Here is an 11996-nt window from a genome sequence, read left to right as displayed (position 1 = left end):
AAGTATGTCATTGGCATCACCTTTAATTAGTAATGAATTTGCATGTAAAGGTTATGATGTCAGGTGTTTTTTTCTCCAAGTTATAATTACCCGACTACCACGTGTAGAGAATCACCCTTTTTGTTGCGTTTAGTTTGTAATGAACTTATTAATTAATTAACATTTCATTATTGTTTCTTGCGGGTTATCATTTTTTGTCTCACAAAATGTCATGTTATACTATATTTCTGAATTTTATCATTTCACATTGATGTTGTTCTTGGTGTTTACAGAAAAGGACCCCATTACATTACGCTGCCAAAGAGGGAAGTGAACCTGTCTGCCAGGTCCTATTGCATAACAATGCAAATGTAGAAGCCAAGGATGACCTGGTAAGTCTGAACACATTTCAATAGGTTTTCTTCGGGATTTATTAAAATTTAAGTACAGATAGGGAGTTCTTTAAAGAAAGTCATTGTTCTTATATGACTTTTGATGAATCTAATACCTATTTTAATTTAAAAGCTTTTATTATTGCATGGCAGATTTAATACAGGAGATGCGTAACATTCACACACATTCTACAGTTTTTTTAGATAATTATCACATAATTTCTTTTCACCTATGCTATTTTGATATACAAAATATCATGTACAGGTACTTACAATATCTTGTTGAATAATTCTTTGCTAAGCGCATGTTCATGTACACTATCATCGTGTAATCCCATTATTATCATATTTTACTGCCTGCTTTCTATCAGGCACTTCTAACCCTTTTCTACATGGTAAAATGTATGGGTAGAGAGTGAATTTAACCGTTTGAATGCCTTTGCCTGCTGAAAAATAAATTAGAAATTACCTTACACGTAAGAAAATATGTCTACTTATTAATGTGAAATAAAAAATAAATCTAGACAAAACTGTGCGAAACTGTGTTTATTAGCCTATTTTGTCAGCTGCTGTTAAGCACTATTGTTCGATTAGTTTACAAGCTCCAAGTAACTGTCGTCAAGAAGAGTAACAGCAATGATTAACAGCAATGATTACCATAAAGTCAAATTTTACTAAAAGTACCACTGTCGCAGAATTCAAGTGAGAAAATAATTATTTATTACTTTATTAATTTGTAAAATAATACACACTGCCGAAATATCTTCCAGCCTGGTTAATGATGCAAGACTGATTGGTGAAACAGGTGTTCATGGTCACAATATCACCGCAAAATATTAGTATGATCCCTGAAAATGTGGTTTTCAATTTATAATGTGGCAATGTAATGGTAAGTAAAAGTAAAAAGTAAAAACAAAAAAGGAATAATTCAACAAAAATGTTTTGGGTAGGCTCAAGAAGTAGGGGCGGTCAGTCGAGGACAACCAAACAATTGAATACAGAGGGGGTCAATAAAATGAACACAATGGTCCTGTGCGCATGGGTTGTAAAGCCTGTAACTGCACCTGTCAATTGCAACCCCCTGGGTACCCGGAGCCGGGAAGGTTTTTTTAGTTTTCCGAGAGAGTTTTACTGCATATTTAATATGCAGGAATACGGTTTCATTACAGTCCGTTAAACCTTAAAGCAGAAGCAAAATGGTAACTTCTTGATGCATACGCAGGGGTGTCTGCAGAGGGGATGTGAAAAACTTTTGCAAAATGAAGACCTAATTGAAGCCATTTGGTGGACCATTTTTGGACTATTATTGTGTAAAATTTTAATTTTAAAAAGCCGAAAAATTGAAGTCATGCGTCGACAAGTTTTCACTATTAATGTGTAAAATTTAAAATATTACACTGGTCCCTACGCTGACACATTATTGGACTTAATACTCGCAATTAGGGCCTACTAAAGCATGCCTAAAATAATCACAGATGCAGATACAGAGTGTCCAAAATAAGAGGCCCCTCATTGCGCCCTATTTTTCGCCTATTTTTTGAAAAGTTGATCAAGTATATTTTGGTATGTAAAGAAACCTTTAATTGTTAGCTTTAATAAACCAAAACAATTATTTCAATCGGCTCACAACTTTTGAAGATACGCCCTTTTAAAGACAAGTACCCGTTTTTCACGCTGACCACGGATAGCAAACAGAATGGTTGGGATGGGTCATGCTGTGGAGTGGCCTGCAAGATTACCAGATCTCACACCACTCGATTTCTTCATTTGTGGCAAAATCCAAGATCTTTGCAAACGTATTACTGCTATATTCGCAAGTATCCGGCACACAAGGTTGGTACGCAAGGCAGTTGATGCAATGAGGACTAGGGCTGAAACCTGTATTCGTCAAGGAGGCAACCAGGTAGAGGGCAGAGCAGCACAGTAAACTTCACTTCAAAAGAACCAAAGACAAACTAAACAGCCCTTATCAGGGCTACCTTTTATTCCAAAAAGAGAAATGATATATGTTGTCAATAAAAAGAAAGCAAGAAACAATAAAGTAAGAAAGTAAGAAACATAATAAAACAAAAAGGCATAAAATAAGTATAGCAAGAGAACTCCCATCCCACATCAATTTCGCCCAACTTAATGACACTTAACAAAATCCATAACCCATAAGCCCACCGGTAAAGCCAATTTCCTAAAATAAAGTTGTTATTTTATAAATTTATCATCGAGGAATTCTTTATATTCATGCATGGTATATGCACTTTTCAATCTTTGAAGTAGCCAAACCTCCTCCGTGGACAGAGTGAAAAACGGATACATTTCTTTTAAAGGGCATATCTGCAAAAGTTATGAGCCGATTAAAATAATTGTTTCGGTTTATTAAAGCTAACGGGTAAAAGCTTCTTTACATACCAACATATACTTGATCAACTTTTCTGAAATAGGAGAAAAGAGGGTGCAATGAGGGCCTCTTTTTTGGACACCCTGTATAAGTAGGCTTAATTGGGCCTACCCAATTACGTGCAATTAATTTTATTTTCTCTTTTCGCCATTTTCTTTGCTTCTGCCCCCCTCATGGTCGCCCTTTCTCTTCTCTGGAGTAGTCTTTTTTAGCTGTGAAAAAAAAGGGGGGGGGGGCACGGACCGGCTGGTGCAAAACAGAAGCTAAAGTTGGCACTTTTTTTATTCATACGGCGTGCCAGATTGTTTGGCCCCTGTTGGCTTGCCTAAAATTGCACCTCCTTGGCCTGCAAAGAAATCTTTGTCCCTCCCCTTTGCATAATTGGATCCCCATTTGCAAAGCTTAATGGTCTAGATAATAATACGAGAATCGCGAACTGGAAATTTTGAATATTCAAATGTTTCCGTAATTGTTTTTCTAAACCTTTTTAGAATGTTTTAAGTTTTCAGGGGTGATGCATTAATTATATGTCCACCGGACATGAATGAAAATGGTCACACAATGACTGGCTGCATCAGTACTGTAGTTTTCACAAAATGACGGGCTGCACCGGACAGTGTCGACGCCCTATACGATAAATATAAATTTAATACTCCGTTGGTGAGCGACGGGCGAGTGGTATTTCATCGAACGCAAGAAAATGGAGCAATGTATTCAATTCGATTGAAATCGATATTCTATTATTGACGTAGATAAAGAGAGTGATAGTGTGTCATTAATGTACATTTTATTTATAGATAAAACACCTGGATTTTACATGCATTCCTTTATATAATTAATTTCTCAAATAGTTGAATATATCACAATTTTAACTGTGGATTTCAAAATCGTTACATCAAAATTGCAGTAAAACATATCCACAGCAAAATACCGGTCCTCACTAATTAGTGTATTTAATTTCCAGTCAGTGTATTAAAAATAAAACCTGTGATTTGCCTGACAACAAATAACATTTTCTTGCAATAGAAATATCATATGGGATACTGATATAGTAGGCCGCAACCGCCACAACGTGGAGCTGCTACGCGTAGCTGACTTTTTGCTCCGTCAAATTGACCAATCATGTTAGAGTTTTCCATTACTCGGAGGTAAAACTGACCAATCAAGTACGACTTATTCATTACGTGAAGCGAATTTATTCATTAAGAATTTGCCAGACGAGCTTCACGTAGTTGTAAGATATCCTCGGTCACGAAAGTTATGATTCAAAAAGTAGTTTATGAAAAGCACGAACCGACTTATTATTAAGATGGACATGCATTCATAAGAACCTCGTACAGTATTGTACATAACTATAATATAGCTAGGCAGAGTGGTGGTAAACCATGCACACAATTCTGCGATCTGCAGTGTATCGCCGGGAGCTAAATTGTACAACTTGCGCGGCGTGGCCTGCGCTATAAACTGTCTGGTATCATGCTTGATACGAGGGAATTCGACCTTCAGCAAACCAGTTCGGATTTACTTTATATACTAGTAGTAGGCCATACATACTGTAGTTACTGTCCGTTTTCCAATATAATACACAATACACAGTGCGCTCACCATTGACACGTGACCTCTACAAATAGTGTATGTTAGAAGTATAGGCCATTGCCTAGTTAACGTCACTGTGTAAAAAATAACCGGCCAATATTTAAAGTATTCTCTGAAATTCTAGAAAATATAGTTTTGTAACATGTCCTAAATTTTTAGCTAATTTAGGTGTTTGGAAATATTGGTACTTTTGTGTTTTAGGAAGGATATGTAAACGACAGATAACACCATAAAATATGAAGAAATTATTTCTAAACCGTGTTAAGTTTGCAAACCATTATGCTTCTCATTTTCAAGAACGCTGGTTAACAATAAGCAGACTATTGTCTCATTTTCGTAAACAAAAGCCCACACAGTATTGTTACCTTGCGTTCGCTTAATAATCGTTCACCCAACTGAAACTATAATACCAGCCCATTGCTCATTGCACAGGTAAAACAGAAACAAGTGCAGTGGTGTGCATTTAACCAGAGAAAATCTGATGTAACATAGTTGAGCTGTGAGTGTTATCTTGGTTTAATAGCTTTTAATGGGGTTTAAGTCCTTCAAAGGTCGTGGTGAATTCTACTGTAGACATGAGTGCATCATGATTATTTTAAAGTCAACAACATTCAACAATATGATCACCGTGATAGTATGACAGTATCAGTACCGTGGGTGTCAGTGATCCTGGCCTGACACAGTAGACAAACAAACAAACAAACACGCCCCACACATGACACATGCATGCAAGCTAACATTGACTATACACTAATCAAACAATGGTATTGATCCTGTACAACTGGTCGTGGTTTATTTACATTCGATTCATTTAAAATCCCCATAGTAAACATTGATTTTGGCAAGAGTTTTCTCTCTCTGGAACGAGGATGCATCCACTGGCTCCGCGTAATGAAAAGATCTAACATGATTGGTTAATTTAGCTCCGCGAAGCGAAAAGTAAGCTACGCGTAGCAGCTCCACGTTGTGGCGGTTACGGCCAGCCATATACTGATCATGCGAAAACCGTAAAAACATAGAATAGAAACAGTGTGGCAGGCTCTGTGGGAATCTCAAATCGTATGCTTAGCTTGGGTCGCTCGGCCTATCTTGAACAAAATCACCATGCGTAGCTGTTGAAAAACGTGAGGATTCATCGTACTATCACGGCAATTTTTGACACGTTTTTATTGGGCTGATGACGCTGTGCACCGGTAATGTGATATCCGACGGCGCACCCGAATAAAAATCAATTCATGGATATGATATATGTGGTCAAATGCTCATTGAAGAGCTTGTTTATAAAAGGCGCTAAATTCAATAGCTGCCTTGTGTCACATTTTCTGGTATATTATCTTTTATTTTTAATGACATTTAATGATTGGAATGCATATGTTTGCTAGCTTAGTTCCTAACTAATTTCAACATCATTTTATCCCCTAAATATTCTCCAATGCAAAGTTTAAATCTGACTGCCATTGGACTTAGGTCCTTTTCTTCTTTGCACGTGTGAGGTTAAAGAGATTTACATTTTTTGTTTAAAGATAACCAAAAAATAATTGTTATAAGTAGTCTAGCGTTCCAACGTTATTAGACTGGCACGGTTAATGCTGCTCTTAGGAATATCTTCAAATGAATTTTACCCAAATAGCCCATTATGGTTCATGAGCAGCCAAGTAAAACACTTGTGCGAGTCAAATCGCAAAAAGTGAGCTGATTAAAAGTTGAGATATTATTGCTTACCGAAAAACACAATAATAATTTAATACGGTCTGACAGGTACTTATGTTTATGAATCTAGTCAATATCCAAAAAGAGCGAAAAGGTAGTATTAGGCGACGAACCCTCGCCCCTGTTCTACGGCCGATCGACCAAGCTAAGCGAGTGGAAAATAATGGCCAAAGGCTTCATATTTGCAGGAGAAGTTAATTTATTAATGTATTATTCCCTTAAGGGCGTACTACACCCCTGGCCAATTTTGTGCTATTTTTGCATTTTCTCAAAAATTATACCGCATTGGTGACAAGTAAGATATGTATATTATAGGGGCAAGGACTACAACTACTGCACTAAAAATTCAGCAACTCAAGGCAAGTAGTTATTGATTTATTGATCAAATATTGGTTTTCCCTAATTTTTGACTGTAACTTCCTTCCTTCCTTCCTTCCTTCTTTCCTTCCTTCCTTCCTTTAAAGTGTAGCCTCAATTATGAGGAAAACCGCACTGCTTGTATGCTTGGGTGGGAACAACTTGAACGTAAAATTGTAGACAGGTGCGAAATATACAGTGCAGGTTAAAAACTGGGTGGTGCGGAGCTACATCAGGAGACGATCCCTCAGCGCAATCTTGAAGGCGTCGAGGGATGAGTACTCAGCTGGATCCTTCTTCAAGATGTTCCAATCCTTGATGGTACGTGGGAAGAAGGAATTGGCATAGACTGATGAGCTGGTCTGAGGGTACACGAAGCGAGACGTGTGTCCTCTTGTCCGAGATGTGGATTGGGTAAGGTAGTTGGTCCAATCAATGTCGACTAAATCTTGGTGGATCTTATACATCATTACAAGGCGGCTTTGTTGGCGTCTCTCCTGTAGTGATGGCCATTCCAGGTGTTTCAGCATGGCAGTCACACTGCTCTCACGACTGTAGTCACTGGTGACGAAACGTGCAGAGGTACGCTGAACCTGTTCAACTTTGCGGATGTTACGCTGGGTGTGGGGATCCCAGGAGGTTGCAGCATACTCGACGATTGGTCTTACAAAGGTTGTGTATGCAGCTGCCTTGATCTTACGGATACAGTGACTAAGTTTGCGATTCAAGAAGGCCCGGTGGAGTTAGCCTTCCTGGTGATGGCATCAACATGGGCATTAAAGCTAAGTCGTGAGTCCAAGTGCACTCCAAGATATTTTGCCGAGCTCACATTCTCCAGGCTGTGTCCATGGATGGTGTAGGATGGAGGGATTGGATTGCGTTTGTTGGTGATCTGTAGGACCTGGCATTTAGATGCGTTGAACTTCATCAGCCACTTGTCTTCCCATGCTTGAAGGGAGTCAAGGTCTTCCTGAAGGAGTGCAGAGTCAGCTGGAGAAGATATGTCCCTGTACACTAGGCTGTCGTCTGCGAACAATCTAGTGGTTGAGTTGGAAACACAGTTGGGCAGGTCGTTTATGTAGATGAGAAATAGTAACGGCCCAGGGACGCTGCCTTGAGGGACGCCAGATGATACTGTAGCCTCACTGCTGCGTTGACCATCTAGGAGGACTTGCTGGGAGCGATTGTGTAGGAAGTCCCGAATCCATTCCAAGGTTGGCCCACTTACTCCATAATGCTCGACTTTTAACAGCAGATGACGATGTGAAACTTTGTCAAAAGCCTTCTCGTAGTCCAGTAGGATGACGTCAGTTTGTGATTTGTCGTCCAGTCGTTTGGCTAGGTCTTGTAGTGTGACGAGAAGTTGTGTGTCGCAGGAGCGCCGCCTCCTGAATCCATGCTGGCTGTCTGAAAGGGTCTTGTGTTCAGAAAGGTGACGGATCATGGCACAATGTATGATGTGCTCACAGAGCTTGCATAAGATGGCTGTCAAAGAGATGGGGCGGTAGTTGGCAGCTTCTGATCGGCTTCCTTCTTATAGATTGGTACTATGCATGCCTTCTTCCAATGTGATGGGACTCTACCCTGGTTGATTGATGCTTGGAAGAGGAGTGTCACTGCAGGCGCCAGTTCTTCAGCTGTTTCTTTGAGGAGCTTAGCCGGAATACCATCAGGTCCTGATGCAGTGTGTGGCTTCAGATTCTTGAGCAGCTTGATGACTCCATTGAGGTCAACAGTGATGTTACTCATGGGTGGATTCTGTCTGGGTCCCAATTCTGGGAGAGCTGAGCTATTATCAACAGAGAAAACTGATGTGAACTGCTTGTTCAGGATGTTGGCTTTCACCTTCGGGTCAGCATGCAGATAGCCACCATCCTTCAGAGGAGCTACTCCCATCTGGTTGCATCTTTTTGACTTCACCAAGGCGCCAAGTTTCTTGTTGCTACTGCCAGGCGCACTGCAGACGATGTCATACACATACTGGTTGTATGTCAATCGGCAGCTCTTCTGAGACTCTTTCTTGAGATGCCTGAAGCGCTTCCAGTCCTTGATTCTTCCAGTCCTCCGGGCTTTCTTGAAGGCTCGAGCTTTCCGCCTGGATGCACTTTTGGTGGAAGAATTAAACCAGGGTTGGCTATATCTAGTTGAGCTGAGTTTACTGGGTACGTGCTCTTCAATGACCTGATCCAACTCACTCTGCATGGCCTCAGCTAGCTCTTCAACCGGAGTTGAGGTGGAATAAGTAGAGGTGTAATTCTCTGCCCACTTCTTGAGTCTTTGGATAATACTGTCAAAGTCAGTTCTCTTCCACAGCAGGATCTTCCTCCTGATGGGCTTTCGCTTGAATGCACGTACATTCATGTCCATGAAGACAACATCATGGTCACTAAGACCAGGGAGGCTGCAGCAACGGTTGACCAAGGAAGGTCTGTTTGTGATGACGATATCAAGTATGTTGTCTCCTCTTGTGGGAAAATCAATCACCTGTTCCAGACCAGTAGCATCAAGCATCTGTAAGAAGGATTGGTTGATGGAGATCTTGTATTGGTGTGAGACGATAGTATTGTTTTCCCAGTTGATGTCGGGGAGATTGGCATCGCCGGCTATCCAGATGGCAGCCCCCGGGTTACTTGCACACAGATGGGTGATAGATCGATTCAGCTCATCCATGTACACTTGATTGTTGTCAGTAGGACGGTAGAGAGCAGCGACGATGATCGATTGGTTGCCATTAATAATCTTAGCAGCCACAAATTCTGCCTCTGTGTCCAGGGAGAGTTGGTGATTGTTCAGGCTATTATGAATGCCAATTATGACCCCGCCATGACCACCCTTCCTGTCAACTCTGTAGAGATCATAACCTGGTGGGAAGACTTCGGCTTGACTCATACTTGGCTTGAGCCATGTTTCACAACCATAGATAACATCAGGTTTCACCGCATCAACAAGGCTCCAGAATTCCTCTCGCTTGGAGTAAATACTCTGGAAATTTATTTCGAGGGCACGAAGACCGCGTGGAGCTTGTTTGCCACTCTGTTTAGCAGGGGAAGATTTCGCCAGAGGTGAACCAGGCTGGCAGGAGCTGGTGGAGCTAGATCTGGAGAGGTTTAAGCTTGATGGACAGGTGGTTTCAGCCGAACTATCGAGGATGATGGTATCAAAGAGTCCTGAAGAGAGGTTAGGAGCTCCACACTTATAGCACTCCCACGGGAGATCGGAACGACCGAGGTGCTAAGAACTTCATCTGATAGTACCACATGGGTATTTGGGGCGTCGAGGTCCTGGGTTAAGCTCAACATCACCTGCTAATAGGATGAGGATGTGCGTTAACTGGGCAGAAGAGCACGCAATAATGGATGCTGCTTTGACTATCCAATGGTGGTGTGAACAGGTGACGAGTAATAATAAAGTACTACCATCAGTATGTGTACAGTTGTGGTAAACACTGATGGGCTTGGCAAAATAGTCTGCAAGCCCAAGATCTTGGTCATAGCATGTTGGAGAGCAGTCAAACATACATGTATATTAAACAAAAGTACTGAATAAACATTGGTGTAGGATAGATATACACACAATCATACATACGCATCAATATTGAGTGCAGATTGATTCAGTAGGAAATCAACACAGCATGTGCAGTATCAGAGTCATCCTTAAAACAATTGGAGCTGGAATATGATAATATTGCATATTATAACACAGCAATGATGGTTACTTTTTAGCTCAGCAGGAACAAAAGCATGGATGATGGAGTGGGGTTCGGTGTAGGATAGGTATACACATAACATTGTACAGCAATCATTGGTGTAGGATGGGTATACACATATTCACAATGCATAATATATACATGTAAAGCATGGATATGAATGATGGGTTGACATTGGATAGGTGTAGGATAAGGTATACACACATGGATGATCATGCATAAATAAAAGCCATAAAACACAGCAAAATGAGTTCAGTTCAGCAGAGCATGGAGCAAGCGATGGTGTAGGATAGGTATACACACTACAGTTTTACTCACGATACCAAAGTACAGGTGTACATCGGATGTCATGGGAACGTAGACGCTGAACAAGATCGGTGATACACAAGACTTCCGAATTCGGCGGGTATGGATGACGGCAAGGAAGTTGATAATCAACAAAAGTCGCCAAAAAATGATCACTCGACGCCAAACTTCACATCAATAGGACAAATAGACACCAGGTCTTCGGAATATTACAAATCTTTGCAGATGAGCAATTGAGGCCGGAGAATATAACCAACAAATGTAAAAATCGGCACAAGAAGCAAAATCATGTCCTTCTTGTTCCCACGCATGCGCACCCTTTTCTCCACAACTGTTGTCTGTGCTGAAATAAAATTTCCAGTGCAGTAGTTGTAGTCCTTGCCCCTATAATATACATATCTTACTTGTCACCAATGCGCTATTATTTTTGAGAAAAATGCAAAAATAAGCAAAAAATTGGGCAGGGGTGTAGTACCCCCTTAAACCGGGTAAATGTAAATATGACAATATTGCTTTCTGGCATGTGGACATAACGGTAACGGTCCTCCCACTTTTCCATTCCAGTAAAATAAGTTATTTCCTAAAAAGTAGAACTCTTTTAGCCTACACTTTTTAATGCCTTGTACACCCTATAAATGTCGCTTGCTTAAATACCGCTTTGGTTGGAGCGCCCTCGTTGGCTGCACCACGGATTTGTTTTTGTCTCCAATTTTCTGCAATTATCTCGATGTTTTCTACGTCTGACTGTCATGTTTTCTACGTTTGAACTGGTAAATACCTATAGAACATAATAAACTGCATTTCTGATTTCAATTGCATAAACTAAAAACCAGTTTTGATCGGCGTATTTCTCATCTTCTCTGGTTTACCATATACATCCTACATTGAGCTGTTATACGCGCTATACGTGTGACTGTTGTATCAGCACCGTGCTATAATTCGTGCTTAATGAACTGTGACAATGAATCCATTGATGTATTCAGCATCAGCATTAGCTGGTATTGCTCGTCGTGCATCGACTACTTTGTTTACCAATAGAATTGACAATCGTCTGTGGTGCAGACTCAATGAACTCAATATTTGTGCTACAAAAACTAGGAGAGGTTGTCGTGCAGGAATTAAGAAACAACGCAAGATCCGTGTTATTAATTCCTTGCCAAGACTCAGTAGGGCTGCTCAGTATAATAACAATCACGGTATAAACTTTTCTAACTTGAAATATGTTCCTGTTGTGAAAGACTTTAATGCACACCATCAACATGTGAATGCTACCCCCACGGTAAACAAGTACAAATTTCCAGCTGTTTACATATGTAACGCTCAGTCGCTTAACAACAAATTCGATGAATTCAGATCCATAACTCTTGATCACGGATTTGAAATTGCCGCTTTGTCCGAGACTTGGTTTCCCCCCGAGAAACCACTTGATTAATATGAAATTGAGGGCTACAATCTTTTCTCTCGAGCGCGTCCAAATCGCAGAGGGGGCGGAGTCGCTGTGTACATCAATGAAAATTTAAATGCCACGATCATGTCAATTGACAATCCAGACAGTTTA

General features: G+C 40.5%; 1 protein-coding gene across 1 annotated transcript; it reads right to left on the bottom strand.

Moving 5' to 3' along the window:
* Positions 1-7914: 7914 nt before the first annotated feature.
* Positions 7915-11189, bottom strand: LOC140142244 (uncharacterized). The gene is made up of 2 exons (XM_072164211.1): positions 11093-11189; positions 7915-9593 (listed from the first exon to the last, which is right to left on the bottom strand). The coding sequence occupies exons 1-2, from the start codon at positions 11187-11189 to the stop codon at positions 7915-7917; spliced, it is 1776 nt and encodes a 591-aa protein (XP_072020312.1).
* Positions 11190-11996: the final 807 nt, after the last annotated feature.

This window comes from Amphiura filiformis, chromosome 20 (genome assembly GCF_039555335.1).
Source record: "Amphiura filiformis chromosome 20, Afil_fr2py, whole genome shotgun sequence".
Taxonomy (NCBI): domain Eukaryota; kingdom Metazoa; phylum Echinodermata; class Ophiuroidea; order Amphilepidida; family Amphiuridae; genus Amphiura; species Amphiura filiformis.
Note: the sequence above shows the minus strand (reverse complement) of the source record. Positions and strands in the feature narration are given on the sequence as shown.